The sequence below is a fragment of the Lethenteron reissneri genome, chromosome 53, assembly GCF_015708825.2.
Source record: "Lethenteron reissneri isolate LAM-NWPU_2019-01 chromosome 53, ASM1570882v1, whole genome shotgun sequence".
NCBI classification, from domain to species: domain Eukaryota; kingdom Metazoa; phylum Chordata; class Hyperoartia; order Petromyzontiformes; family Petromyzontidae; genus Lethenteron; species Lethenteron reissneri.
The window spans coordinates 10,647,947-10,673,872 of NC_083831.1; the positions used below are offsets into that span (position 1 = coordinate 10,647,947).

The 25,926-nt window shown below is 51.2% G+C and overlaps 1 protein-coding gene and 1 long non-coding RNA gene across 2 annotated transcripts in view; one reads left to right on the forward strand and one right to left on the reverse strand.

Annotated features, from left to right (window-relative positions):
* LOC133356184 (uncharacterized) overlaps window positions 1–25,926 on the forward strand; it is a 358,360-nt gene that overhangs the window by 65,247 nt on the left and 267,187 nt on the right. The gene's annotated exons all lie outside the window — the stretch shown is intronic.
* Window positions 8,195–25,926, reverse strand: part of LOC133356245 (thrombospondin-1-like) — a 46,267-nt gene continuing 28,535 nt past the window's right edge. Inside the window, exons 13-21 of the mRNA XM_061573637.1 lie at window positions 25,608–25,715; window positions 22,358–22,517; window positions 21,479–21,597; window positions 20,533–20,767; window positions 17,990–18,217; window positions 12,386–12,657; window positions 10,024–10,121; window positions 9,167–9,306; window positions 8,195–8,239 (exon numbers count right to left, since the gene is read on the reverse strand). Of these exons, the coding sequence (XP_061429621.1) occupies window positions 8,232–8,239; window positions 9,167–9,306; window positions 10,024–10,121; window positions 12,386–12,657; window positions 17,990–18,217; window positions 20,533–20,767; window positions 21,479–21,597; window positions 22,358–22,517; window positions 25,608–25,715 (1,368 nt within the window). The 3' untranslated portion in view covers window positions 8,195–8,231. The remainder of the gene's footprint in view (window positions 8,240–9,166; window positions 9,307–10,023; window positions 10,122–12,385; window positions 12,658–17,989; window positions 18,218–20,532; window positions 20,768–21,478; window positions 21,598–22,357; window positions 22,518–25,607; window positions 25,716–25,926) is intronic.

A 25,926-nucleotide genomic window follows, 5' to 3' on the forward strand; every position in this document is an offset into this window, starting at 1 on the left:
CACCAAAAAAAAGCATCACACAGCAATGTTTCGAGAAGTTGTATTTATTAAGTATTGCTTGTAATTGCATCAGATTGAAACACACACTCGCGTGATTATCACAACTAAAGAACAGATGCTAAAGCATGTCTTGAATAAACAAAATACGAAGCGGAAATAAATAATTTATTACAATTACAAATATGAGGCTACATCGCAGAATCTGCATGGTTTAAAGTGTTTTTTTGTCTTTTGTTTTTTTACGTCATTTTTTTTGTTCACTATCCCACAGCATATGAAAAGAAGTTACGATATGAAGTTAGAACATGTGCAAGCAGATTATTATGAAAAGCAACATATTACCCCTTCAGAAGTAAATAGATAAAGTTGTTTTATTTCGAATCAAAACATTTCTAATATCTTACTGACGTTAAATGAATTAAACTCACCATCATCATCTTAATGAAAAATGTCTTCACAATGACGCATTCATATTCAACACACGCAAGCTAATTGGCAGCCAATCACAAGCACGCGTGGTCAGGTGGTACACATTCCCATGAGATCGTAACCAACTCACACGCATCGAAAGATACAAGACAAACGTTGCATACTTACTCAAATCCGTGCGGAGTGAGATTATAGGCAGATGTTTGGAAGGGTCAGAAATATAATAATAGGGGTTTTCCCCCTTTTCTGGCAACAAAACTGAAACCTTTTGCAAGGAATCATGTTTACATTAACTACAGTACCTGCAGTCAGAATGCAAACAAAAAACACACTCTGGTAATTTATGCATTGTTCTTGAAAGTGATTGGTCCACACCAGAGACAGCTTTCCTTATGAAAACCCCTATTATTATATTTTGGTACTCATGATGTAGGGTCAGAAATGTGAACACCCTTAGATGATGCCAGTTACACAGTCCATGAATAGTGCACTGGGTGTGGGCGGTTAATTGTTCAGATGTGCCACGTTCCGAATATCAACATACTAAGAAAGAGCAAATTCTTGTTACGGCACATCTGTTTGTCCGAGTAACAACACAAGTAATAGGTATACAGCTTTACGACTGGCTGCCTTGCATTTCTCTTAAGCTCATTAGTGAATTTTGGCACTGTACATTACTTTCATGACTCGCGGCTGTAAAGAATTATACTGGGTACAGGGACATTAACTTTTAACTCTGTGCACAATTATTCTTTAAGCTTTGTTACGTAATTTGCGTTGCACGCCACGTGATTGAGAAAGCACTTTGACAAATCAGGGCAAATCCTACAAGTAAGTATTAAAATACAAAAAGCATGAATGTTACAACACCGTTTATTCGTAGCATTATATTATATAATAATGCAAAGTTGTATATCTCAATGTATGCGAGTAGCCATGGCTTAAATCCAAACAGGTGGCAGTGGGTGAATATACTCAACTCACACTCGCTGTTGTAAGAGCTGAGTTTGATCCCCTCTCTAATCAGAGGTCAACTCAGGTCATCATCCATACAGGGTTCAAACAATCACCAACCATTTACACCATTGGCACCTCCTTTGCCAGTAGCAAAATATGATAATTGTTTTTTACCCTTTTATCTGGCAACAAAACTGACACCTTTTTGTTTTTTGTTTGCATTCCGACCGCATGTATTGTGGTCAATGCAAACATGACTCCTTGTAAAAAATGTGTCAGTTTTGTTGCCAGATAAAAGGGCAAAAGACCAATTATCATATTTTGCTTCTGGCAAAGGAGGTTCCAATGGTGTAAATGCTTACCCCGAGCTCTCATACTCTGATGCTGCATTGTCTTTGAGTTGTGCGCCTTTTGGCGTCATCTGGTCCAACACGATGTGAGACTAGGCTCTAAGATAAGCTGTCTCGGGTGTGGACCAATCAATTTCAAGGACGTTGCATACATTATCAGAGTTGTTTTTTGTTTGCATTCCGACCGCAGGTATTGTGGTCAATGCAAACATGACTCCTTGTAATAAAGGTGTCAGTTTGGTTGCCAGATAAAAGGGTTAGAAACCAATGATCAATCCCCAACCACTTTGTGAGAAGTCGGTACATCAGTTGGTTGTCCTAAGGTACGCAAGGCCCCTGCCATGAGATTGTGGACTTTATGCGACAGGTTCAGACCAGCGAATAGGGACGAGCGCGGGCACCCCAGTAAACATGCCAACGTTGGCCCAGCGATGGATCCCTTGGTCCATGTTGGCACCAACGTTGGGCCGACGTTGAGGTCTGATTCATATGTTTACTGGGCCATTGCCCGTTTGAGTAGTAGGGAGACGTGCAGCTTATAATTGTTTCTGCGGCTTGCGCTCTCGAGTGCGATTTCGTGTTGCCCGACGTTTCTCGCCAGTTCCTGAAGAAGCTCCCCGGCAATGTTGGGGGTGGGTGGGGGGGGGGGGAAACGTCGGACTTCGTGCCGAGCCGTTCACGGTGCCAACGTCAGGCCACGAATTTCGTGAGCTCGATTATTGTTGAATGGGCGTGCGTGGAATTATAATGCGAGTGGCAAGAAACGCAAAGTCGCTCGATCCTGTCACCCTCACGCATGGGTTTCTCCTGCGGGTGGTCACAATCAACCGTCGTCGTCATCTCTCACCCCAGAAGTTGCCTTTTCATCGAACTACTACAGTAACCCTGCAAGACCGGGACTCCCCGAACACGCGTCCCAGCTATGAGGTATCGCTGTGTTGTGCATTTCACCAAAACTAGAGCCCATCATGCAAATAACGTTAGCCGTATTATTCGTTTATACATGGCCGATCTGTATTACTCGACAAAATACGATATAAAGAGCACGGATAATCTTTAAGCTAAGTAAAATAATGCAATACGGTAATATATATATTTGTAGAGCATATAAAAATTAAAATAACTTTTGCGTTTTTGTTCATGTTTAAAATTATAAATTATAATGTTGTTACTTAATGGTCATTTGTTTACGTGTGGAAGTGCCCCGCTGAGTCTCAAGATCTCTTTCCACACGAGAGTTTTGCTCGAAAACTTTGACCAATTCCATAGAAAGCCACCCCTCCGGCCACGCATGCGATACAGATAACAAATCACAGCGGGCACAGATGGGTGAACAGCTTGCTTGCCGTAACTGCCTCCTTACAGGTGCATCGCTACAGCGTCGCGTTCATTGAAATAAAAACGCGCAGAGGGGCATGCTGCTGCCGCTGCTTTCAGCCTTGTCTAGACAGCCAACTCATTGTACCGCACGTTGCAATGTGTTGGTCACGTGACAAGCACGCAAAGCATGATGGAAGTCGTGCCTTGCTGCAGTATGGGAGCGGCGACAGCACACTTCTGTGCGTTGCGATTTGTATTTCAGCCCGCACGCATTCTCCTCCTTAGAAAGTGTTTTACGTGTACGTATGTATGTCCGTTAAACTTCTTGCGCACCGTACGTAGCCAAAGGTGTGGCGGCGGCGTAAGTACAAAGAACTGAACCGAAAAAAAAACCGCGTTGGGTCTGAGCTCTGCGTTCTCACGCACGCGATCTCGTCGCGGTCCACCAACCCCCCCGCATCAATAACAAAACAAAAATCTCAGGATCAAAGTCGCGAGCTATCCGCTCGGCGTGTACCGAGGCAGGCTGCGATGACGCCACTTCTGACACGCCAGCTCGTGGAATGAATGGGCCCCATGGCTGCCGAGTCACGTTAATGCCGGCTGTGTGCCCTGAGCCATCTTATGCAACCGAAGAGGCTTGATCGATGGTTCCCACTGCTCGGCAGACAGCTCCTGAAGCTGTGCCAAAGTGTCTCATCGTTCCTCAATCCGTGTCTGGCCAGGGGCTCCCCCCGCCTTACCCCTTCACGCACAGGGTGGTGAATGGTTTTTTTTTTACGTGAATTTTTTTTTCTTTCAAGTGATATTTTGTTTTTGTTCCAGGTAAGCTTTCCGTGTACGCCGCGTAGGATTCCGTCGCCGCGCTGTACGGTACTGCTCTACTTCCGGTGTGTGTTTTTTGGGGGGTTGCACGGCGCGATGGTTTCCGACGTTTCGCACCACAAGCTGGGAGCCTCTTCAGAAACCTCTTCAGAGACCGGCATTTTCAGACGCTGAATTTTTGTTACCGAACAACTTTTTTTTTACTTTACCAGGTAAGGCCCACTTCAGCTATGTAGCTCTTTTTCAGAAGCGACCTGGCCACAAATGTTAGCTCAACGAAGTGGCTTGTCGCGTGGAAATGTATAGCAGTCAAATACTTGAAGCACATGGGGTTGATTCTAAATGTGGAGGGGAAGACAGGAAGACCGGGAGAAAAATCCATATGACCACGGGGAGAGAGACATGCAAACTCCAAATATACAGGCGTCAGGGTCTGGATCGAACCCACGACCTCCTGTATACCAGACGAGTTATTAACATCTCGTCACCGTGACGCCAAATCCCCGAAAGCTCCCAGCACATGGTGCGAAACGTCGGACATCGTGCCAAAGGGTACACTGTGCCACCCGAAATCACAACGGAGAGCTAAACTCTCCATCAGACTAAACACGAATGTTGAGACTGGCTTGGGAGAGTGAGCTCGAATATCTGTAACAGAACACAAGTTCAAATCACGGTCGTGGCTCAACTTCATCCCATCGTCCTTCCCTTTAGGGGGCAGATGTTTAAAAAAGGTCACCACTTCGTGGGAAGTCCAACAGTGGGGGTGCTACGGATAGACGCGGCTCTGCCATTTGGAATGTAGAATTCCCACCACCAGCTGAGCACGCGCAACAAACAGGAACGCCGCTCCACATACTCATTCGAGCACGGAGACCGCAGAAAAGCCAACGAGTTCAGGGTCTTTAAACATCACACAGATGGCTCAGCACATTGCCAATCCCTCCACGCGTTGTGTATTTGCGTCTGTGAATGCTTAAATACTGGCACGTGACCCCACAACCACTCACTTTAATTTCTCTGCATATTGGACGTGCCCGTGTGATTGGCGCAGTTGACTACGAACGGTGCGATAGAATTTCAACATGCGTACGAGCATATCCGCTGTGCAGAGAAGTGATAGAGCAAATATTGGCGAAACGCGGGTGTCCACTGGAGAGATATTGCTGTCCGTGATCTTACGGTGGGCCCACACCAAAGCGATCGATTGCGCCACTTGGTTGCGTGCAACTGAATTGCTTGGTTGGGTGTGACCGAATCGCTCGACCACGTGCGTCCGAGTCGCATGCAACTTATATGCGGACAGGCGGTTGCTCAGAGCGATGTGGCTTGCGCGAGCACCCCCCCCCCCCCCCCCCCCCCACTTATACATTTCTTATTATAACAATATCAAGAATAACAAAAAAATCAATCACGAAAACGTCACGATCAGTCAGTTTTAATGGAAAATTCCACTTCAACCATGCCGTCTTAAAATAACGACGACGGCGTCGCCGCCATACCGCGAACACATAAGCGTAAAGCCGGTTGCTTGCTTTCCCCTCCCCCGTACACTAAGTGCTCGCATACATTCATCGCTGCTGAATTGCACACACAGGAGCCATGTGAGGAAAACCGTCGCGTGCAAACAGCCCCCCGGACCTTACTGCCCCCTCCTCCCCCCCCCCTTTCAAGTTAGCTGCTGGGCTTTGAGCGGGAACGGCACGATCGCGCTGCCCTGCGTTCACGATATCGGACGTGCGTGCGTGCGTGCAGGCGTGCGTGCGTGCGTGCAGGAGCGCTTGCTTAAATGCAATCTCGTCTGAAATCGCCCGGTGCCCAGCCAAGGGCACCCCCAGTGGCAGCCGTCCCCACGCAACACGAGGCTGCGCGCGCCACCGGCCTGCAAATTGGCATTTTCCTGCCGACGTGGGGACATTCGACGCTTTACGATGTCGCGCTCTCACCGTGTTGCCGCGGCGTGAAGCGTTTTCCCGGTTAAGTAATTTGCGAGCGATTTATTAAAACTCGGCACGTTTCATGAAACCGATGACGCCCACCTCAGGGGGAGGCCTGCGCTCGTTTTAGTTGCCGTTGCTGCTGTTGTCGTTTTACGGATAGAACGTCGCGGGCTCTTTAGCGTCCGCTTTCGAAGCAGACGGCGCGGCGCGTTGCAATCGATGCGCCTGCAGTATTAACCGGAGTGGCCGATGGGCTGGGGCCAAAAAAAAAAGGTTACTTCCCCAAGCGGCGCCTCGCCCGCCCACCCGCCCGCACGTCCAATCGACCGCTCGCTCTCTCTCTCTCTTTCCCAGACCAACTCATCATGGAATTCACCACGGCTTTCTCATATTTCACGCGGGCGAATTTCTCTTGCCCCAGGTGGTGTCACGCCAGGATACACGTTGACATTTGTCGCGTACATTATTCTGGCCACGGTGGGGAGAGCGGGCCAAGGTACATCCGTAGAAGAGGCGGCTCGTTCTAGCTCCCTTGAGTGGCAGCCCAGCAAGAGATTGCAGGGCAGGCCCTTCCACCTTCACATAAGTTATATTTACAGTGTGTTTGTATGTTCGTATACGTGCACACGTGCATGTTATCTTAAACTTTTCCGAACTGACATTCTGAGGTTTCCTAGTCAACACCCGAGCAGACGATGAACTGCGCGTGAATGTTGCAAAGACATTTATTTTTTTGACCTGACACTGACCCATCTAGTCCAAAGCATACATCTACAGAGAGAGATAGAGAGAGACCGCACGCAGACTGGCAAATGTAATCCTTCGTGGTAAACCAAGGAATGTGTGCGGTACAACGTCGAATATCCGATTCACTCGGGAGGTAGGGAGAGGAGGGGGGGAGGGTGTTGGTGGATCGTATCGATAGGTCGGATGTGTGAACATCTACAGAACACTATTAGCTCCCTCTTGCACAGCGAGACCACGGCGGAGGCTTGAGGAACCACAGGCCAAACAGGAGGGAGGGGCAGCAGCTGTGTGATGAGACAGTTGCCCAAGTTTTGCAGTCCTCTACGTATTAAGGTGTTTCCGGCCAATTATACTGTGCACAGATCGGTTGCTGGACACAGATGAAGCGCAAATTGCTTTAAACGCGGGGGGGGGGGGGGGGGGGATATGTTCTAGATTTGAAGCTTAATAACCATGCAAAAAAGATTTAACTACACATATTTGGACCATCTTATTTGACAGACAACTATTCTTGAGTTACTGTACAGTTACTCTGTACTGGTACATTAACGGTGCATTATTATGCAGTTTACAAAACAAGACAAGACGCCTCATCTAGACAAAACTTCTAAAAGAAATAAACAATCAAGGGGAGCTAAATAGTACCAACTCACATTTAACGGCTTAATAACTCTTGAAGAAGTAATCGATGAGTTTTAAAAAAAGGTCTCTGTTTGGCATCGATGTTAACTAATTAATGCCTTCTTGCCATATTCATCTACTCACAAGAAATAAAATAAATGTACACATCCCATCGGTCACACGGCCTTCTAGGAGCGCATCTCCCATCAGCAACAGTTGGTTCAACAAATGAAAAACGTCTAGACCGGCTTTGACATTCAGTATCTCATCAGCAGAGCGAAAAGCCAGGCACCCCCTTTTGTAAGTCAAAGGCTTCCTCGTTGCGAAGCCAAACTCCATCACACACGGCACAAAGCAATCATAATGATAATTGTGGTTACTTCATGCTAACCGATGAAAACAGGGACAATCGTTATTCGCGACGCTGCGTCTGTCTCTTGCTGTCGTGTTTCCTTCCGTGGCTTGGTTAGGGAAATGTTTTGCCCGCATTGGATGGGGAGGAGTGGGGGGGGGGGGTGATTGGTTGGGGCGGATATGCGACGGTCGAATATGCGACGTTGTACTCTGCGAAGTTACCGAGAAAGATGTCTCTCCCACAGCACCCTCAACCCCTTACCCAAACAGAGTGTGAACTCTTTACAAAATCTTGATATACCTGCTTTTAAGAAGAAAAAAAATGTGCTTTGCTATTTACAACGGGTGATTAATATTTATATAATATAAAGTATTAAAAAATATATAGGAATAATAATACACACCTCTTATTACAGCTTTATAAAAAAACAGAGACCAAAAATAAAATAAAAAAAATACAAATAAAACGAATCTCATAGATCTTTTGTTGTTTTTATGCGACATTTCATAAACGTTTGATTACCATTGGACACTGTGCATCGTATTTGTTTTAACTGTCGTACACATCGAGATATATGTTAGAAGGACAATTGTGTTAACGTGAGAAAGGATTTGAGTAAACACGTTTGTTTGTCATTACCGGAGACGGAATGTTGATGTTCCCCCACCAAATTTCTCTAAACTGTCTCTACCAATCTGCAAAACAATTACGAGAACAAAATAAACACGTGAGCGTCGGTAGAAATGTTACTGCATCATTAGCATCATCAGTATCTTCATTATCATCATCAGCAGCAGCATCATATTGATCAGCAGCATCATCATCAGTATATTATTTTTCATCATCATCAGCAGCAGCTGCATCTTCTTCATCATCAACAACAACAGCATCAGCAGCAGCTATAACAGCAGAAGCAAATGTAACATCACTATCATCATCAGTAATGCTTTCAATACCACCAATGATATCGTGGTCTTCATCGCCACCACCATCATCACTATCATCACCTTCCTTCCGATATTAGGAAGCCACTGGAGCTATCCAATTTCAAACCTAGATTTAAAACTCAATCCAATAGAAATAGTTTTTGTCTTTAGTTTGTTGTCCATCCCCACACCTCCAATTAGCACGGTTGGTTGCGTACGGTGTGAAAGAAGTTCAACACACATACATTAGTCTGTCAGAAGTAGGGGGGCGGGAGAGACGGGGGGATAATTTCTGTGTAATTATTTTATTTGGCAAATTCGGACCACGTGGCACGCACACGACGGCCCGCTCGTTTCGAACGAGGTCGTGGAATCTTTGACGCCCAATGCGAAGCGTCACGTGTGTGCGTTGAACTTCTTTCGCGCCGTACGTAGACAAGCCGTGCTAATCATAAGGTGCGGGGGGAAGGACAACGAACTAAACACAAAAAGCAGCTCTAAAGAAATGAGTTTCAAAGTGAACGGCTCCAACGGGCTTCCTAATATCAGAAGGAAGAGCGGTCCAGACGGCCGCAGAATCGCATCTCAACGTGTTCGATTAGCGGTGTTGGCCGCCTTTGTCCGATGGCCAGCGCGAAAGCAGCAATAGCCGGGCACGCCCAGCGGTATTTCGAACTCTCCAAACCGGAAGCTCACCTTTGCACTTGTACTTCATGTCCGAGAAGTAGACGCTCTCCTGGGAGAAGACGAACAGACCGAGACGTCCCCCGGTGTACGTCTTGTCGTACAGGGGGCCCGAGTCGGCCATGATGTGCCTGCCCTCGTACATCACCACCCTGCGAGGAGAGACAGCCAGACAGCCACCGGCCGACGCGGCAGGCACGTGAGCGCTCTCGCTCTCTTAGCGCCACGGCCGTAGTCAACACGCACGAGGTCGGGGCGAGCGCCGGTAAGGGTCACGCCGAACGATCTCGAGATCTGCGTTGTCCCCCCCCACCCTCCCCCCCCCCCGTGCAGCCGCCCAAACTCCGCTTTCGGGTGAAGTAGCAGCTGAGGCAGAAAGACGTCAAGACGTCGCGCCCCCGTGGAGAGGAGCGGGTGAAGGAGCAGAAATTGCAAATCTCCTTGCACCTGCGCCAATTCCGGGCGCGAAGAAGCCTCCGCTCAGAAAGTGGTCCGGTAGGTTTGCCCCTCTCGGAGGGTATTTTGGTCTACTCTTCCACGCCGGCCGGAGTGGCAGTGCTACCCACACTTTACCCCACCATTTAGGCTGCTGGGCGAACAGAGGCAGGGGGCGGGCTGGCGAGGGGGGGGGGGGGGGTGAAGGGGATGGAGATTTAAAAAAATCTCGCACCGCTGTTTAAAACCGGCGACCTCCCGATTGCAAATCCGCAACGCCACGACCGCTTCCCCGCACAGCAAATGCGTGTGTGTGTGTGCGTGCGACATCCGACAAAGCTGCGTCGTTGCATCGTCCACGTAAGAGCAGGCACAAAAGCAGCGTCACCGCGGCTCACGAACGGGAAATTCCCTGCCCGGCTCGCCGTGCTCACCTGATGAGTCCGGATTTGGGCCGGTGAGTCAGCTGCCACCTGTACGCCGTGTAATCCTTCCAGCCGATGGTTTTTGGGTCGTGCCACAGCAGACGAACCTGTAGCAACATCCGCATCACAAACAGCCACGTCAACTTACATCCAAGTTTGCAGAATAGAAAGACAAAGATTCCCCCCCCCCCCCCGCCCGCCCAGGTAAGGCTCACGTGAGCTGAGTAGCAGGTTTTCAGATGCGACCTGGCTATAGCAAATGCTGGCTCGACGAAGTGGCTCATCATCTTCTTGGTTCTTTCGGATAAGTCACGTAGAAGGGAAGTAATAAAATAATAAAAATAAAACATAATAAAATAATTATTGAGAATTATTGTATTATGTTTAATTTTTTCATTAAAAATAAAACATAATAAAATAAATATTGAGAATGATTTTGTTATGTTTAATTTTTATTATTTTATTACTTCCCTTCTACGTGACTTTACCGAAAGAACCAAGAAGATGAATCCCTGCAGTCACGAAAGCTTTAAATCGAAATTTGGCTCATCATCATCACGTGGAAATTCATTGCGGCCAAATATTTTAAACGCGTGATGTTCATTCTGATATGTGGAGGGAAAACCCGGAGGACCGTGAGAAAAAAATCCACGCGACCACGGGGAGAACATGCAAACTCTAATTGTACAGGTGTCAGGGTGACGATCAAACTCCCGCCCTCCTGCATACCAGGCGAGGTAGTTAACATCTCACCACCGTGGCGCCCCAGACACATGCGGTATATCTCTCTAGCTCCTTCTCACAACAGAGTTACGGATCATAGTTGGGAATAATTTAGCGCGGCTTGGCCCTGACATCCCTGAAGGATTTGTCTCACTAAATCTTTAAATGCCCAGCAGCCGCGCTCTGCCAAAGAGGCCATTTGGAGCCCGTGCCCTCAAAGCCCCTGCCGTGTCCCCCGATGATCCTGGAAAATCGCCTCTTCATGGGTCAACAACATCAGCGCCATCATCAATCGCCCCTCAATTTCTCGAAAATGAAAGAGCTCGTCCCAAACCACAGCCACCCCCAACTCCCCTCCCCACGAAACTCCACATGATGCAGTGCAAAACCTTTCACGCCACACCCAGATGGCCGCATCAGTCCATTATCCTCATATCCTGCACCGGATCCCAATCCAATAAACAACGGATTCTAAAATCGTCATCCTCACCTTACCCCAACCATCTCACTCCACTCCCCTCCACTCACTCTCCTGCCTCTCCCCTCTCAACTCGCTCCACTCCCCTCCACTCACTCTATTGCCTCTCCCCTCTCAACTCATTCTACTCCCCCCCACGCACTCTCCTACCTCTCCCCTGCAAACTCACTCTACTCCTCTCCACGCACTCTCCTACCTCTCAACTCCCTCTACTCCCCTCCAATCACTCTCCTATCTCTTGCGTTGCATTCTATATTGCATTCAAATCATATACTGTATCACATTGTGGATTGTATACCTATTTTATAATGGATTGCATATTTGTATCACATTTTGTGATACATTGCAATTTACATTGTATCGCATTTCATATTGATTTTAGGACATGTCGTATATTGCAATTTTTTAGATATCATATTAAACTCTGCATTCTTTTTCAGAAACGATCTGGCCACCTATGATAGCTCGTGTGACACTGCCCATTCCGACCATACTGTTAAAATCTTGATTTGAAGCTTTCGTGACTGCAGGAATCCATACTCTTTGGTTCTTTCGGTAAAGTCACGTAGGTATAAATAATTTTATTTTATACATACTGTTAAACTTATTGGGCTGCGTATGACAACACCCATTATGACAGCACCGTCATCACACCACGTGTGACACTGCCCATTGTGACCGCACCGTCATCACACCACGTGTCACACTGCCCATGTGACCGCACCGTCATCACACCACGTGTCACACTGCCCATGTGACCGCACCATCATCACACCACGTGTCACACTGCCCATGTGACCGCACCGTCATCACACCACGTGTGACACTGCCCATTGTGAACGCACCGTCATCACACCACGTGTCACACTGTCCATTGTGACCGCACCGTCATCACACCACGTGTCACACTGTCCAATGTGACCGCACCATCATCACACCACGTGTGACACTATCCATTGTGACCGCACCATCATCACACCACGTGTCACACTGCCCATGTGACCGCACCGTCATCACACCACGTGTCACACTGCCCATGTGACCGCACCATCATGACACCACGTGTCACACTGCCCATGTGACCGCACCATCATCACACCACGTGTCACACTGCCCATTGTGACCGCACCGTCATCACACCACGTGTGACACTGCCCATTGGGAACGCACCTGCCCGGGGGTGTTGCCGGTGTGCCAGAGGGCGTTGCGGAGGTGCTCGCCGGGCCCCGTCGTGGAGTTCACCACCTTGATCTGCAGGCCGGCGAAGCCCTGGGCCCACGTGGGCGTGTCTTGCCAGTAGGACTGCGTGATCTGCTTCCACATGACCACGTAGAAGCGCGCGCTCGACTGGTAGCCGAACACGAAGCCCGCGTAGTCGTCGTCGCGGTCCGTGTTGATGTAGAACGTTCCGCTGAAGTCCACCGCGTTGAACTCGTCGTAGCCTGAGCGGGGCGGGCGGGCGGGCGAGAGAGGGAGGGGGGGGGGAGCCGTAGTGCAGCGGTCAGCGCGCTGCGCTACGAACCCGGTGGACCCCAGTTCGATTCCAGCTCACGGCCAACACCGGTGACGGTTATTTGAACCGGTTCTGGGCCTCCCCTAGGTCGACTCAGCCTCAAATGAGTACCTGGGGCGGTGTGTAAACGTCGCCACTGGGGAGACAAAGGCGGCCGGGGGTGGTGTTGGCCACCCACCGCCTCGTGGTCGTGGCGGCCTTCATTGGTGCGACTCGCTAACAGCACTTGCCCCAATAATCTGTTAAGACTATACGGGGGATCTTTGTCTTTGTTTTTACCACCCTTTGGCCAGTCGACTTTTCGATCATTATTCATTATTTTTTTACAGACCGTGTTCTGGCTGTGGTCAGAGCACTAAACTCTTAATCGCAGTTGAGATTATTTCCTCTTCAACTAAGTTCATCATCGTCCCCCCCTCCTTCAGGATATTCAATAGTGCTGTTTGTTGCTGGCCGCTCAGCGTGTTGGGCCTCAGCGCATGTGCTCAGCAACCATTGTCACGAAAAAAAAAACGTCATTTAATAGAAAGTTGATCGCGGCCATTCTACCAAATCACGTCGCCTGACCCCCGCCGTAGGAATGTGAAATTCCCACCATTGGCTCAGGCGCACTGTGAGCATTGCTCAGCGCGTATTTGATCAAGTGGACGCTTCCCCTTGATTATAAACATCGCTGCTGACCTCAGCCACAGCCTCTTCTCACTGAAGAGAAACTCGAGCTATGCACCGACCGATTACAACGCAACTCTAACTGCCCGCGCGCGCGCACACACACATACACACATACACACGTGCACACACACACACATACACACGTGCACACGAACGCACACACACTTACACACGTGCACACGAACGCACACACACACATAGACGCGTGCACACGAACGCACACACACACACTTACACACGTGCACACGTGCACACACACATACACACGTGCACACGAACGCACACACACACTTACACACGTGCACACGAACGCACACACACATACACACGTGCACACACATACACACGAACGCACACACACACACTTACACACGTGCACACGAACGTACACACACACACTTACACACGTGCACACGAACGCACACACACACACTTACACACGTGCACACGAACGCACACACACTTACACACGTGCACACGAACGCACACACACACACTTACACACGTGCACACGAACGCACACACACTTACACACGTGCACACGAACGCACACACACACATAGACGCGCGCGCACACACATACACTCGCATGCACACACACATACATGCGCGCGCACACACGCACGCATAGGCGAGCGCGCACACACATACACACGTGCACGCGCACACACACACATAGACGCACGCACACACACATGCACGCACACGCGCGCGAACACATGCACTACATTTGCGGCTTGAAGTGGCCTCTCTTAGAAGCAAACTATTTGTGACCCGCTCTTTTTCTCTTTTATATTCTCCGCTGCTAGCAAACAGCTCCCTTTGTTTTTGTTTTGAGTGGAGCGGCACTGTCATGGTGAACATTTTACAGCTACGCAGAAAGAAGAAACGGCGCTGATCAACCCCACACGGCTCCGCACGACGTTCATGACCGATCTCCTTCGCCCATTTGTTGAGGACTCGGTCGACTGGACTGACTGTTTCGTCTCGTCCGCACGGTGTTCATCCACCACCACATCGCAGTCACAACAACACACTCGCTCACCCCACTCACTGACTCACCAACTCACTCGCTCATTCAGCCACCCAACCACTCACTCAAGACACCCACCGACTCACCCACCAACTCACCCACCCACTCAGCTCACTCACCAGACCACCCACGGGTCCCTCACCCACTCGCCTACCCAGCGACCCACTCACTCACCAACCCACACACTCACCTACTCATTTACCCCGCTCACTGACTCACCAACGCACTCGCTCATTCAGCCACCCATCAACTCACTCACTCAGCTACTCACCGACTCACCCACCAACTCACCCACCCACTCAGCTCACTCACCAAACCACCCACCCACTCCATAACTCACATATCCACCCTCCTACCCCTCACTCACTCACCTGCCCAGCGACCCACTCACTCACCAACCCACCCACTCACCAACTCACTCATCCCACTCAATCACTCAGCTCACTCACCAGCCCAGCCACTCAATGACTCACCTATTCACCCACCTACCACTCACCTACCCAGCGACCCACTCACTCAACAACCCACACACTCACCTACTCACTCAACTCACTCACCAGCCCAGCCACTCAATGACTCACCTATGCACCCACATATCCCTCACTCACCCACTCAGTCACACACTCACTTCATCCACCCACCCACTCATCCACCCACTCACTCACCCACCCTCCCACCCACCCAACCATCACCCTGCAGGTCTCCAACACTTCAATTTATGCTTCCTCCATCACGCAGCTCCACTTGGAATCGCCTGCGTAGTCTCCTTCCCCAAGCTCTCGTGATAATCTTGCCCAATTCAAGGTGACACATTCACTCTCATGGTTACAACGTTGGCAGTGCTGTTTGTTGCTGGCCCCATTGACGTTTTGGGGCCTTTGGGCCCTGTGGTCTGGCAATGTGTTACAGAACAAATAAAGTGATATATGCGTGTGATGCCAATGCCTTTCGTGGGCTCAGTTGCTGAATGTGGTGTTGCTGGTGTTGGTGGTGGCGGGGTAGGTGTTGCTGGTATTGGTGGTAGTGGTGTTGTTGGTGATAATGACGGCGGTGGTGATGACAGGGATGGAGGTGATGGCGGTGGTGTTGGTGGCAGTGGTGGCCATTTTGGTGGTGGTGATGATGTTTGTGTTGGTGGGGACAGTGGTGGTGGTGGTGATGAAGGTGGTGGAGGTGGTGGCAGTGGTGATGGTGGCATTGGCGTTGGTGGTGTTGGTGATGGTAGCTGTGGTGAGAGCGGTGGTGTTGATGGTGCCAGTGGTGTTGGTGGTGATGGTGGTGGAGGTGGTGGCAGTGGTGATGATGGTGGTGGAGGTGGTGGCGGTGGTGATGGTGGCATTGGTGTTGGTGGTGTTGGTGATGGTAGCTGTGGTGAGAGCGGTGGTGTTGATGGTGCTAGTGGTGTTGGTGGTGATGGTGGTGGAGGTGGTGGCAGTGGTGATGATGGTGGTGGAGGTGGTGGCGGTGGTGATGGTGGCATTGGTGTTGGTGGTGTTGGTGATGGTAGCTGTGGTGAGAGCGGTGGTGTTGATGGTGCCAGTGGTGTTGGTGGTGATGGTGGTGGAGGTGGTGGCAGTGGTGATGATGGTGGTGGAGGTGGTGGCGGTGGTGATGGTGGCATTGGTGTTGGTGGTGTTGGAGATGGTAGCTGTGGTGAGAGCAGTGGTGTTGATGGTGCCAGTGGTGTTGGTGGTGATGGCGGTGTTCGCGTTGATGGCGATGGCGGTGCTGGTGGTGACGGCGGTGGTCGTAGGGATGGCAGAGTGCGTCCTGTGGGCACGCTGACAATGAGGGAGTGGCAAGAACGAGAGAACAAACCCCAGATCCTGCTTTTGGCAGCAGCAACAACGCCATGCCGACGAGGGGAAAATAATCGCGCTTGTGTTCTTCAACGCGTTGTTTTTAACATTATTTAAATGTTTTTGTAGTTCTTTTCTCATATCCTGGCTTTGAAAAAACAAAGAACTGGCAATAAGAGGCGCACGGGTGGCTCCGTCAGCTGCCAGCGAGCGATCTCGCGTATTCACCCGAACAAACAGGGGGTCAGCTCGGTCCGTCGGACCATGCGGAGTGTCCAAAAACCCACGGGCGCAACGCCGTGGCCGTCTCACTGGGAGAGACTGGGCCTTGTCGAAGGAGCGTGGAATTTCCACCACTGGTTCATTGAGCAGGGGAGACGCTTTGAGTCGGTTGTGGGGCTGGATTTTTTTTTTGGCAGAGGTGGGGGGGAGGGGGTGTGTACACTAAAGGTGGAAATCAATTCATAAAATCGATTCATAAAAAGTGATCAAATCGTCGTAGAGATGACAGAAGAGTTATAGACGAAAGATACGTTTCACGTTAATTAGTTTAACAAGGCGAGGATAACCCCCAAGAGAACAGGCTCGAGTCTCATTTGAAACAGTCCCCTGGGACGCGACTCTGAATGTGCGGTGTAACATCCCAATTGAGTAAGTGGCCGGTCATTTCCCAAATATAGTGAGATGAGTGAATAGAGACAAAGGCAAGATAGATATGAGAGAGATTAATTGGCCGCTTCATGTTCACTCGATTGTCTATTTATTAGCACTTGAATTTGAGAAGATATTTGAAAAACCCCTATTTACTTCATGAATCTAGGGCCCCCTGAGCTAATTGGAATCCTATGCTTTTGCTAGGTTTGCGTATGCCTAGTGCCACCAATGCTTTGGTTTGGAACTCGTCAACATCACGAATGCTTCTCGCACACAACGTATAGCCTTAACAGACTGTTGGGGCAAGTGCTGTTAGCGAGCACCTATCAAGGCCGGCATGCCACACGAGGGTGTGTGCGGCTAGCACCACGCCCGGCCGCCTTTGTCTCCCCAGTGCTGATGTTTACACACCGCACCAGGTACTCATACGAGGTTGAGTCAACCTAAGGGAGGCCCAGGACTGGTTAAGATATTCGTCACTGTTATTGGTGGTGAGCGAGAATGGAACTTAGGTCATGGAGTTCGTAGCACTGTGCGCTAATCGCTACTCTACGACTCTGCACGACACTACACACGCGCATATGCACACACATACACGCAGACATACACACACACACAAACACAAACATACACACGCATACACGCACACACACACACAGACCATACACACACACACCATATATATACACACACACACAAACATACACACGCGTACACGCCCACACAGACCATACACACACACGCATACCATCAAAGATCCCCCGTATAGCCTTAACAGACTGTAGGGGCAAGTGCTGTTAGCGAGCACCTATGAAGGCCGGAACGGCACACGAGGGGGTGGGTGGCCAGCACCACGCCCTAGTAGCGATGTTTACACACCGCACCAGGTACTCATTTGAGGCTGAGTCGACCTAGGGGAGGGCCGGAACCGGTTCAGATAATCGTCACTGGTGTTGGTCGTGAGCGGGAATCGAACCCGTGTCGCTGGGTTCATAGCACAGCGCGCTAACCGCTACACTACCGCTCCCCACACACTGACCATACACACACACAGACACAAACGTACGCACGCGTACACGCACATGGGCACGCATCGCACGTACCAATGGCGAGCCCCGGGTCGCAGTTGACCTCCTGCACGAGCTCCTTGCCCTGGTGGCGCACCACCCAGTTGGGGTCGATCTGCGAGGTGCCCGTGGGGTCGAGCGGCACCATCTGGAAGCGCTGGAAGTCCGTGCTGGTGATGGCGAAGTTCTCTGGGCACACGTCCTCGGTGTCCGTCACGTTGTCGTGGTCAAAGTCGTACTGGCAGATGTCCCCACGGCCGTCACCTGGGGGACGGGGACACGGCAACGCGTCAAGTTTCAAGCTTCATTCATTAGGTATAGCCCTGTGAGCCATGCGGCTCTTGAGTCGGGCGCAAGCCGGGGGAGCAACACTGCTCTGCGCTCAAGGTCAAAAGGTCAAAGCGTGACCGCACCACGTCGCAAAAAGACGCTTTCTGCCCGTCCGCCAAATCCCAAAGCTGTTGCCGCACGGTTACTTCCGTACGGCGTGAAAGCAGTTCAACACCAAGACAAAGACCCCCCATATAGCCTTAACAGACTGTTGGGGCAAGTGCTGTTAGCGAGCACCTATGAAGGCAAACAATGCACACGAAGGGGTGGGTGGCCAACACTACGCCCGGTCGCCTTTTTCTCCCCGGCGGGGATGTTTACACACCGCGCCAGGTTCTTATTTGAGGCTGAGTCGACCTAGGGGAGGCCCAAGACCTGTTCAAATAATCGTCACTGGTGTTGGCCGTGAGCGAGAATCGAACTCGGGTCGCCGGGTTCGTAGCGCAGCGCGCTAACCGCTGCACTGCCCCTCCCAAGTTCATCACGCGTACGTACAGACACGCGTACAGAGACGCGCCCTCGCAAGAACTGCCTTGACGGCATCCGACCATCTGCTGTTAGGTCATCCCGTCCCCTCCTCGGTTGTCGGAATCGTGGCGACCACTCCGACGGCTGTCTTGCTCGCTGGCAGCCTCTGCTGCCTCGCCACACGTGTGTCGTCTCGCCACACGTGTGTAAGATGTCTCGCCTGAGTTTGCAACATTTTCCTGCCATGTTCCCTTCCGGACTTCTTGCATTGCGCATTCCGCCGCCTCTGCCATAACATTCCCAGCAATCCGTCTCGGACACCTGTGCTCAGACACTTTATTTTGGAGCTGCTTACCGACGATAACCCGAGATTGGCGTGAACACAAGAATGCCTTGCCGTGTCGCTTAGAACGCGGCGAGAATCTAAAACGATCGCACACTCTCCGCGTCTCTCTAAGGGCGCCGTGCGTACCCTCCGACGTGAACTCAATCCCGGTCTTTTGTCGTATTCGGTTGTTAACCCAGGGCTTCCTTCAAAAAAGAGGCTCTCGGTCTTAAATAATCATTGATGATGATGAGGATGACACGCATGTGTTTTAGTTTAGGATGTGCGAGTGGATCATTTGCCACATCCCTCACTTGAAAATGACCCAAATTTAAAACCACAAAAACTCATCCTTATGCAATGAACATCACTCATGGGCTCTGAGAAAAATAAATAACGAATCTCTAGAGTCAGTCACTGGGTGTGCACGTGCATGCGTGTGTGTTGGCACCCGAGTACGTATTTATATATGTGCATGTACGTGCGTATTGAATGAGCGCAGAGTATTTGTTTACACGTCTATATGGAGAGTGGTGGCGCAGTGATTAGAGCACTACGCTACGGACCCGGGCACCCCAGTTCGATTTCCGCTCACGGCCACCACCGGTGACAATTGTCTGAAGCGGTCCTGCGCCTCCCCTAGGTCGACTCAGCCTCAAATGAGTACCAGGTGTGGTGTGTTAAACATCGCCACTACGGAGACTGGCCACTGACCCCTTTGTGTGCCGTGCCGGCCTTCATAGGTGCTACTCACTAACAGCACTTGCCCCAACAGTCTGTTAAGGCTATGTGTGGGGGGATCTCTTTCTTTGTTTGTGTGTGAACACGCACTGAAGAGGCACCAAGAGGTCAGCCAACCGGAGTGAGATCTAAAGCAGTGTTGAGTCTATGGTGCAGTGCTGAGCCTATGGGTAGCAGTGTTGAGTGTACGGCCAGTGTTGATTCCATGGGCAGTGTTGAGTCTATGGGGAGTGCTGAGTCCACGGGCAGTAAATCTTGACTTAAAGATTTTGTGATTGCAAGAATTCATATTCTTTGGGTCTTTCGGTAAAGTGACGTAGATAGGTTCAAAGAAAATAACCAAAAACTACGACTTTTCGACCGCTTGCGTTGCGATCGAAACGTCGTAGGTTCTTGTCATTTTCTTTGAGCCTATCTACGTGACTTTACCGAAAGACCCAAAGAATATCTACGCGCAGTGTTGAGTTCATGGGGCAGTGCTGCTCAATGTACAGGGGAGGTTTATTCCAGTGAATGGGTGCGAGGACGGAGAAGGACCCACCACGGGATTGAGCACAGGGACATCAGAATCAGAATCGGAGCACCCAGAGAAAAACCCACGCCTTGCACGGGGGGGATGGGGGGGGGGGGTAACAGATGAACGCACACAGCTGAGGGGTGCGAGGAGGGCGAGGGGGTCGAAGGGGGGCGAGGGGGGGGCCGCATCGCCGCTGACCGTTGGAGTCGAGCTGGTCGGGGTTTGCGACGAGGCGGCAGTTGTCGCGCTCGTCGGGAATGCCGTCGTTGTCGTCGTCGTGGTCGCAGGCGTCTCCGATGCCGTCGCCGTCGTGGTCGGCCTGGTTCGAGTTGGGGATGTACGGGCAGTTGTCCAGGTTGTTCTGGTGGCCGTCCTCGTCGATGTCCTCGTTGCTGTCGCACGTGTCGCCCACCAGATCCGAGTCGGAGTCGCGCTGACGGCCGGCCGGGGGTGTGGGTTGGTTGGGGTGGGTGGGGTGGGTGGGGTGGGTGGGAGGGGGTGGGTGGTGGGTGGGAGGGGGGGTGAGTAGGTGGGTGGGTGGGGTGTGTGGGGTGGGTGGGGTGGGTGGGGTGGGTGGGTGGGTGGGTTGGTTGGGGTGGGTGGGGTGGGTGGGTGGGTGGGGTGGGTGGGTGGGTGAGTAGGTGGGTGGGTGGTGGGGTCGGTGGGTGGTGGGGTGGGTGGGTGGGTTGGTTGGGGTGGTGGGGTGGGTGAGAGGGGTGAGTGGGTGGGTGGGTGGTGGGGGTGGGTGGGGTGAGTGGGTGGGTGGTGGGGTGGGTGGGTGGGTATCGGGGTGGAGGGGAATTACACAGAAATCAACAATCGCATAATAAAACTAACGGAGCAATTGCAAACGCGTTAAGTGATAAGTGAAACGGGTGCAGGGGTTACGAGGGAAAAAACACAGGGATGATGGGCTGAGTCAACCATTAGACCAGGATTTGAACCCGTGACCTCCCGCTCGACTGATGAACCGCCTGGCCGGTGAGCTACGGAGCAGAACAAAGTCGACACATCTTTCGATAAACCAACGGCGAGTACGATGGAAGCTCGCCCAGAGGAGCCGACCTTCGTCAAAAATCCACATTTTGCTGCCGAGCCCGCGCACGCGCGATACTCCATCTCCGGCGTCGCCCGGGCCGCTCACCTGGTCGGGGTTGTACTGCAGGGGGCAGTTGTCGCACATGTCTCCCACGCCATCCGTGTCGAAGTCGCGCTGGTCGCTGTTGTACACGTACGGGCAGTTGTCGCCCTCGTTGAGAACGCCTGCGAAGGAAGTCCCCCGTTATGCAGCTGTGCCGTCACTCCTCCGACGGCGCCGCTTGTTGCTGGCCGCCAGTCGTTGTATGGACCCCCTGTGCCCAGCGACCCGTTTTTTCTTTTTTAAACAAAGCCGAAAGCGGCAAACCCGAGTGGCCGTTCTCTGCAGGGAGAGGAGAATCCCCTTGTCTACGGAAGTGGCCACAGTCTCCGCTGGAAACCAACGCGGTGGTTTCTGACCACGCGGTCACTCGTTTTATGAACCCTGCACGAATGGTGGGGCTGAATTGACCAAATTTGCCAAATTCGCTACTTTACAACGTAAGTTACTCATTTGGCAATCATTATCCATATACTGGCCGATTACTCCCCACTTTGTAGCAGGGAGAGGGGGGGGGGGGTGAAGAGTCAAATTGTGCCACGCAGGGACAGCTGCCACTGGTAGTGGTGCCCTTCAAGTGCACTTAGAGTATTTTGCCGCTAGAAAATGCCACGTGACAAGCCACTTCGTTGAGCTATTATTTGTGATAGCCAAGTCGCTTCTGAAAAAGTTTAGTTAGTTTAAATCTTGACTTAAAGCTTTCGTGACTGCAGGAATTCATACTCTTTGGGTCTTACGGTAAAGTGACGTAGATTTAAAAAAATGTATATATTTTTTTCTCTCTACGTGACTTTAGTTAGTTTAGTTTATGTATGTTAAACTTCTTTCGCACGTATCCACCCGCGCCAATTGGAAGTGCACTCCGAGCGTCCGGGGGCAACTCACTGTCTCCGTCGATGTCGGGTGAGCACGCGTCTCCCACGCCGTTGCGGTCCGTGTCGCGTTGGTCGGCGTTGGGGTGTTCGGGGCAGTTGTCGCAGAGGTCACCGACCGTGTCGCGGTCTCTGTCGTACTGCCGCGGGTTGAACAGCATCGGGCAGTTGTCCTGTGGCGTGCACCGAAGGGAGCGGGGGAGGGGTGGGTGGGGGGGTTTGGCCTCGTTCGAGATCAAAGTTCGCCGCTTGTCTCCGTCGGTCTGGAACGCTCGGCCAGAGGGTGACCTGTGGTCTCTCAGCACGGATTATAAAGATGGGTTGTCCATTAGGAAGCCAATTGTTGACGCCTCGAAAACGATTGTTTAAGGGCATTTAATACAAAATGTGTTCCAGTTTTACCGACCACACAGAATCAGCGACGGCCCTCGCCCTCCTCCCCAGCAGAACTGCGGGCGAGTCAATGAATCAAACGGGCGACGCGACCTTAGTTTAAAACCTCGGCAGCAATGGCATCATTGCGAAAAACCGCCCGTCAAACCGTAAGCGCTCACGTGTGACGAAACGTCGCCTTGACGGTTATTCAAGGCGGGATGTGTAAAAGAAAAAAAGGTTTTTCGGTGTCATAAAAAACGCATTTGAGAAATTTCCAAAACACGTCAATTATCTCTCTCTCTGTCTCTCCGCCTTTGACGACACGGGCGGAAGGAAAAGGGCGCCGCGGGGTTTGACCTGATTCGCACGGTCACGCGCCGCGCGAACACCACACCGGCACCGCGACACAGGACGGCGCTTCGGGAAAGCTTCGCACGCGCATTGTACGTCGAGCGAGTTCAGAGCAGAGGTAATTACGGCTCACTCTGGGAGTCTAAGTGCAATAACACAACGTGGGAGAGAGTGAGAGAGCGAGAGAGAAAGTCGACGTAATTGTAATCACATGTTCTCGTCGCGCTCAACCTCACTCCTAGATGTTTGGCCGTCGTATAGCAACACGATGCGAAATGTATCCTATGAGCGGCCAATGTTGATGCTTTTCAAGGCCCACGGCTACCTAACCGTGTACACGTCGCTTGTAAATATACGCGCGGTAATTCTGTTTTGCATTGAACGGCGGCCGCATGGTTTACAATCACATCTGGCAACCCATCAGCATTTGCTTGACTCTGCTGATGAGACCCAGAAGGTTGAAACTAATCCAAGGTTTTGCTTGCTGGAACAAATGAACCTGGATAATATGGGTCTGGCTGACGGGCCAATGCACTGTCTTTTGTCTACGTGAAGTGACGCCGAATAGAGTTCTGCTCATATTCACTTAAAGCGTATGCATCTCAAACCCTCACCACGGTTGTTGAAAAGCAATGGGAACCGTGTATGCCGATTTCACACTCGTTAGGAGGAGTCATCAGCGCCGGTAGATCAGCACACACTGTTACCACCCTCCCTTGACACTTGCTTGGGTCTCTGCCTACAACACAACGCAACGCTCTTGTCCACACTGCGGGGCATTTGCGTGGATAAATGTAAGCAGATGTCTCGTTAAAAAAATTGCAGCGACGTAGCTCGGTCGGCATGCCCCTCCCCCCTCCCATCCAATCTCCCCCCCTCCTTCGTAGCCTGGAAAGTCTCTCCATCCAGGAGGTGCGTTTGCACCACCTGGTACACTTAACAGCTGGACCCTTCGTGAGGTTAAACATCCGTTTGGAAACCTCCACGTGCAGGCCAAACGGCGAAAGAAATCCACGGTCATAGTCGCTCAGGTGAAAGAAAAAGATGTGGGCTAAGCCTGGTTGGTAAAACCCAACACCCCCCCCCACCCCCGTGCACACCACACGGGAAACGTCATGCCGGAAAGGATGTTAGGAATTTATAACGAAATAAAAACAAATTCGAGGGAGTTTACTCGGCATATATGAATGTGCAAACAAAGTAGACAAATAGTCGGTTGAAATGCGTACCTGGATACATGGATCAATGAACGAATGCTTGAATGAATGGATGGTTTTAGTGCATAATTAATTAATCGATGAATGCGTGCGCAAATGAATGGACAAATCCATTGACACCTCAATAAGCGAATGCACCCATTCACTTACTCAGGTGTAGCGGGTGTCTTTTAGCCGCTCACAACAAAATATAAACAACGTCGCATTGACGCCCACGACGCCAAGGGTGGCTGATTTCCTGGCTCACAGCGCCGAGTTTGTCCATTGGGGCAACGGCTGCTTTGACATCATCAAGGTCGCACTCATTACACACAAAGTGCTTGCCGCAAATGAACCGCAATACCTCGCTGGTCTCGTCAAGGAGCATGAACCTCCATCATCGGGCGAACTGAGGTCATCCCTCGCAAAGCAGCGGCTTTTGGCTCGCTGACGAACAAAGATGGTCACCGCATCGCGCGGCGCTTTCAGATGCGCTTCTGCGGCCGTCTGGAACGCTCCTTCCTTCTGATATTAGGAAACCACCAGAGGTCTGCGCTTCTAAATCATCAAGGTTGGAAACTCATTTTTTGATAACTGCTTTCTGTGTTTAGTTTGCTGTCCTTCCCCTGCACCTCCGATTACTACAATACACACTACACTACGCTACACATTATACTATTGCACTACTATACACTACACCACTATACTAGATTGAAATCGAATTTCTTTAGAACTGCTTTCTGTGCTTCGTGCGTTGTCCTTACCTCGCACCTCCGATTAGCACGCTTGGCTATGTACGGCGCGAGAGACGTTCAACAACAACAACCGCCATTCGCCACTAAGTGGCGGTGACGTCACCACGGCGTTTGTTCCAGGCCATGTGCACCTTGAGGCCACGTGAAGTGTCAAACGCCCGCTGGCAGAAGGTCACGGGACAGACCCAGATGTCACGGGTCGAATGACTGAGACGACTGGCTGATGCACCATCTGTGCCCCCCTACTGTGCCAACTTGCTGTGCTTTAGCCGCCCGGCGCTCCGCTCATTGTTGTGAGCATCACTCCTCCACCCTCCGTTGTTGTTGGAGGGCGACTGCCTCCAACTGCCCAGTAGTGTCCTTCACGAGCCTCCTCCACAGAGGTCGATCTTGACACCGCTGGTACCAGTCATCGGCAAGTCCACTCAGCTCCACATCCTTCTGTACCACATTACTCCATCTCTTCTCTAGCCCATGCCGCGCCCGTTTAGCCCCCTCGATCCGGCCGCACGTACACACACGTACGTATGTACATACATCGCGCGTCGCTGGCGCGCAGAGAGGAGGAAGAGGAGGAGGCACTTACCCTGTCATCGGGATATCCGTCGTTGTCGTCGTCGTTGTCGCAGGCGTCGCCAAGGCCATCCTTGTCGTGGTCCTCCTGCCCGGAGTTGGGCAGCTCGGGGCAGTTATCCTGTGGACACAACGGGGGCAGGGGGCACACGTGGTGCGTGGTTGTGGTGGTTGCGGTTGTTGTTGTTGTGGTGGTTGCTGTTGTTGTGATTGTGCCTTTGCTTTGCTAGCGTGAGAAATACACGACGGACAATTACAATTTTGAGAGTGCGACCCACGTTCAGGTCGTGGTAAAGTAATGGTTGGTGTTCTTGTGTGGGTGGGCATTCGCG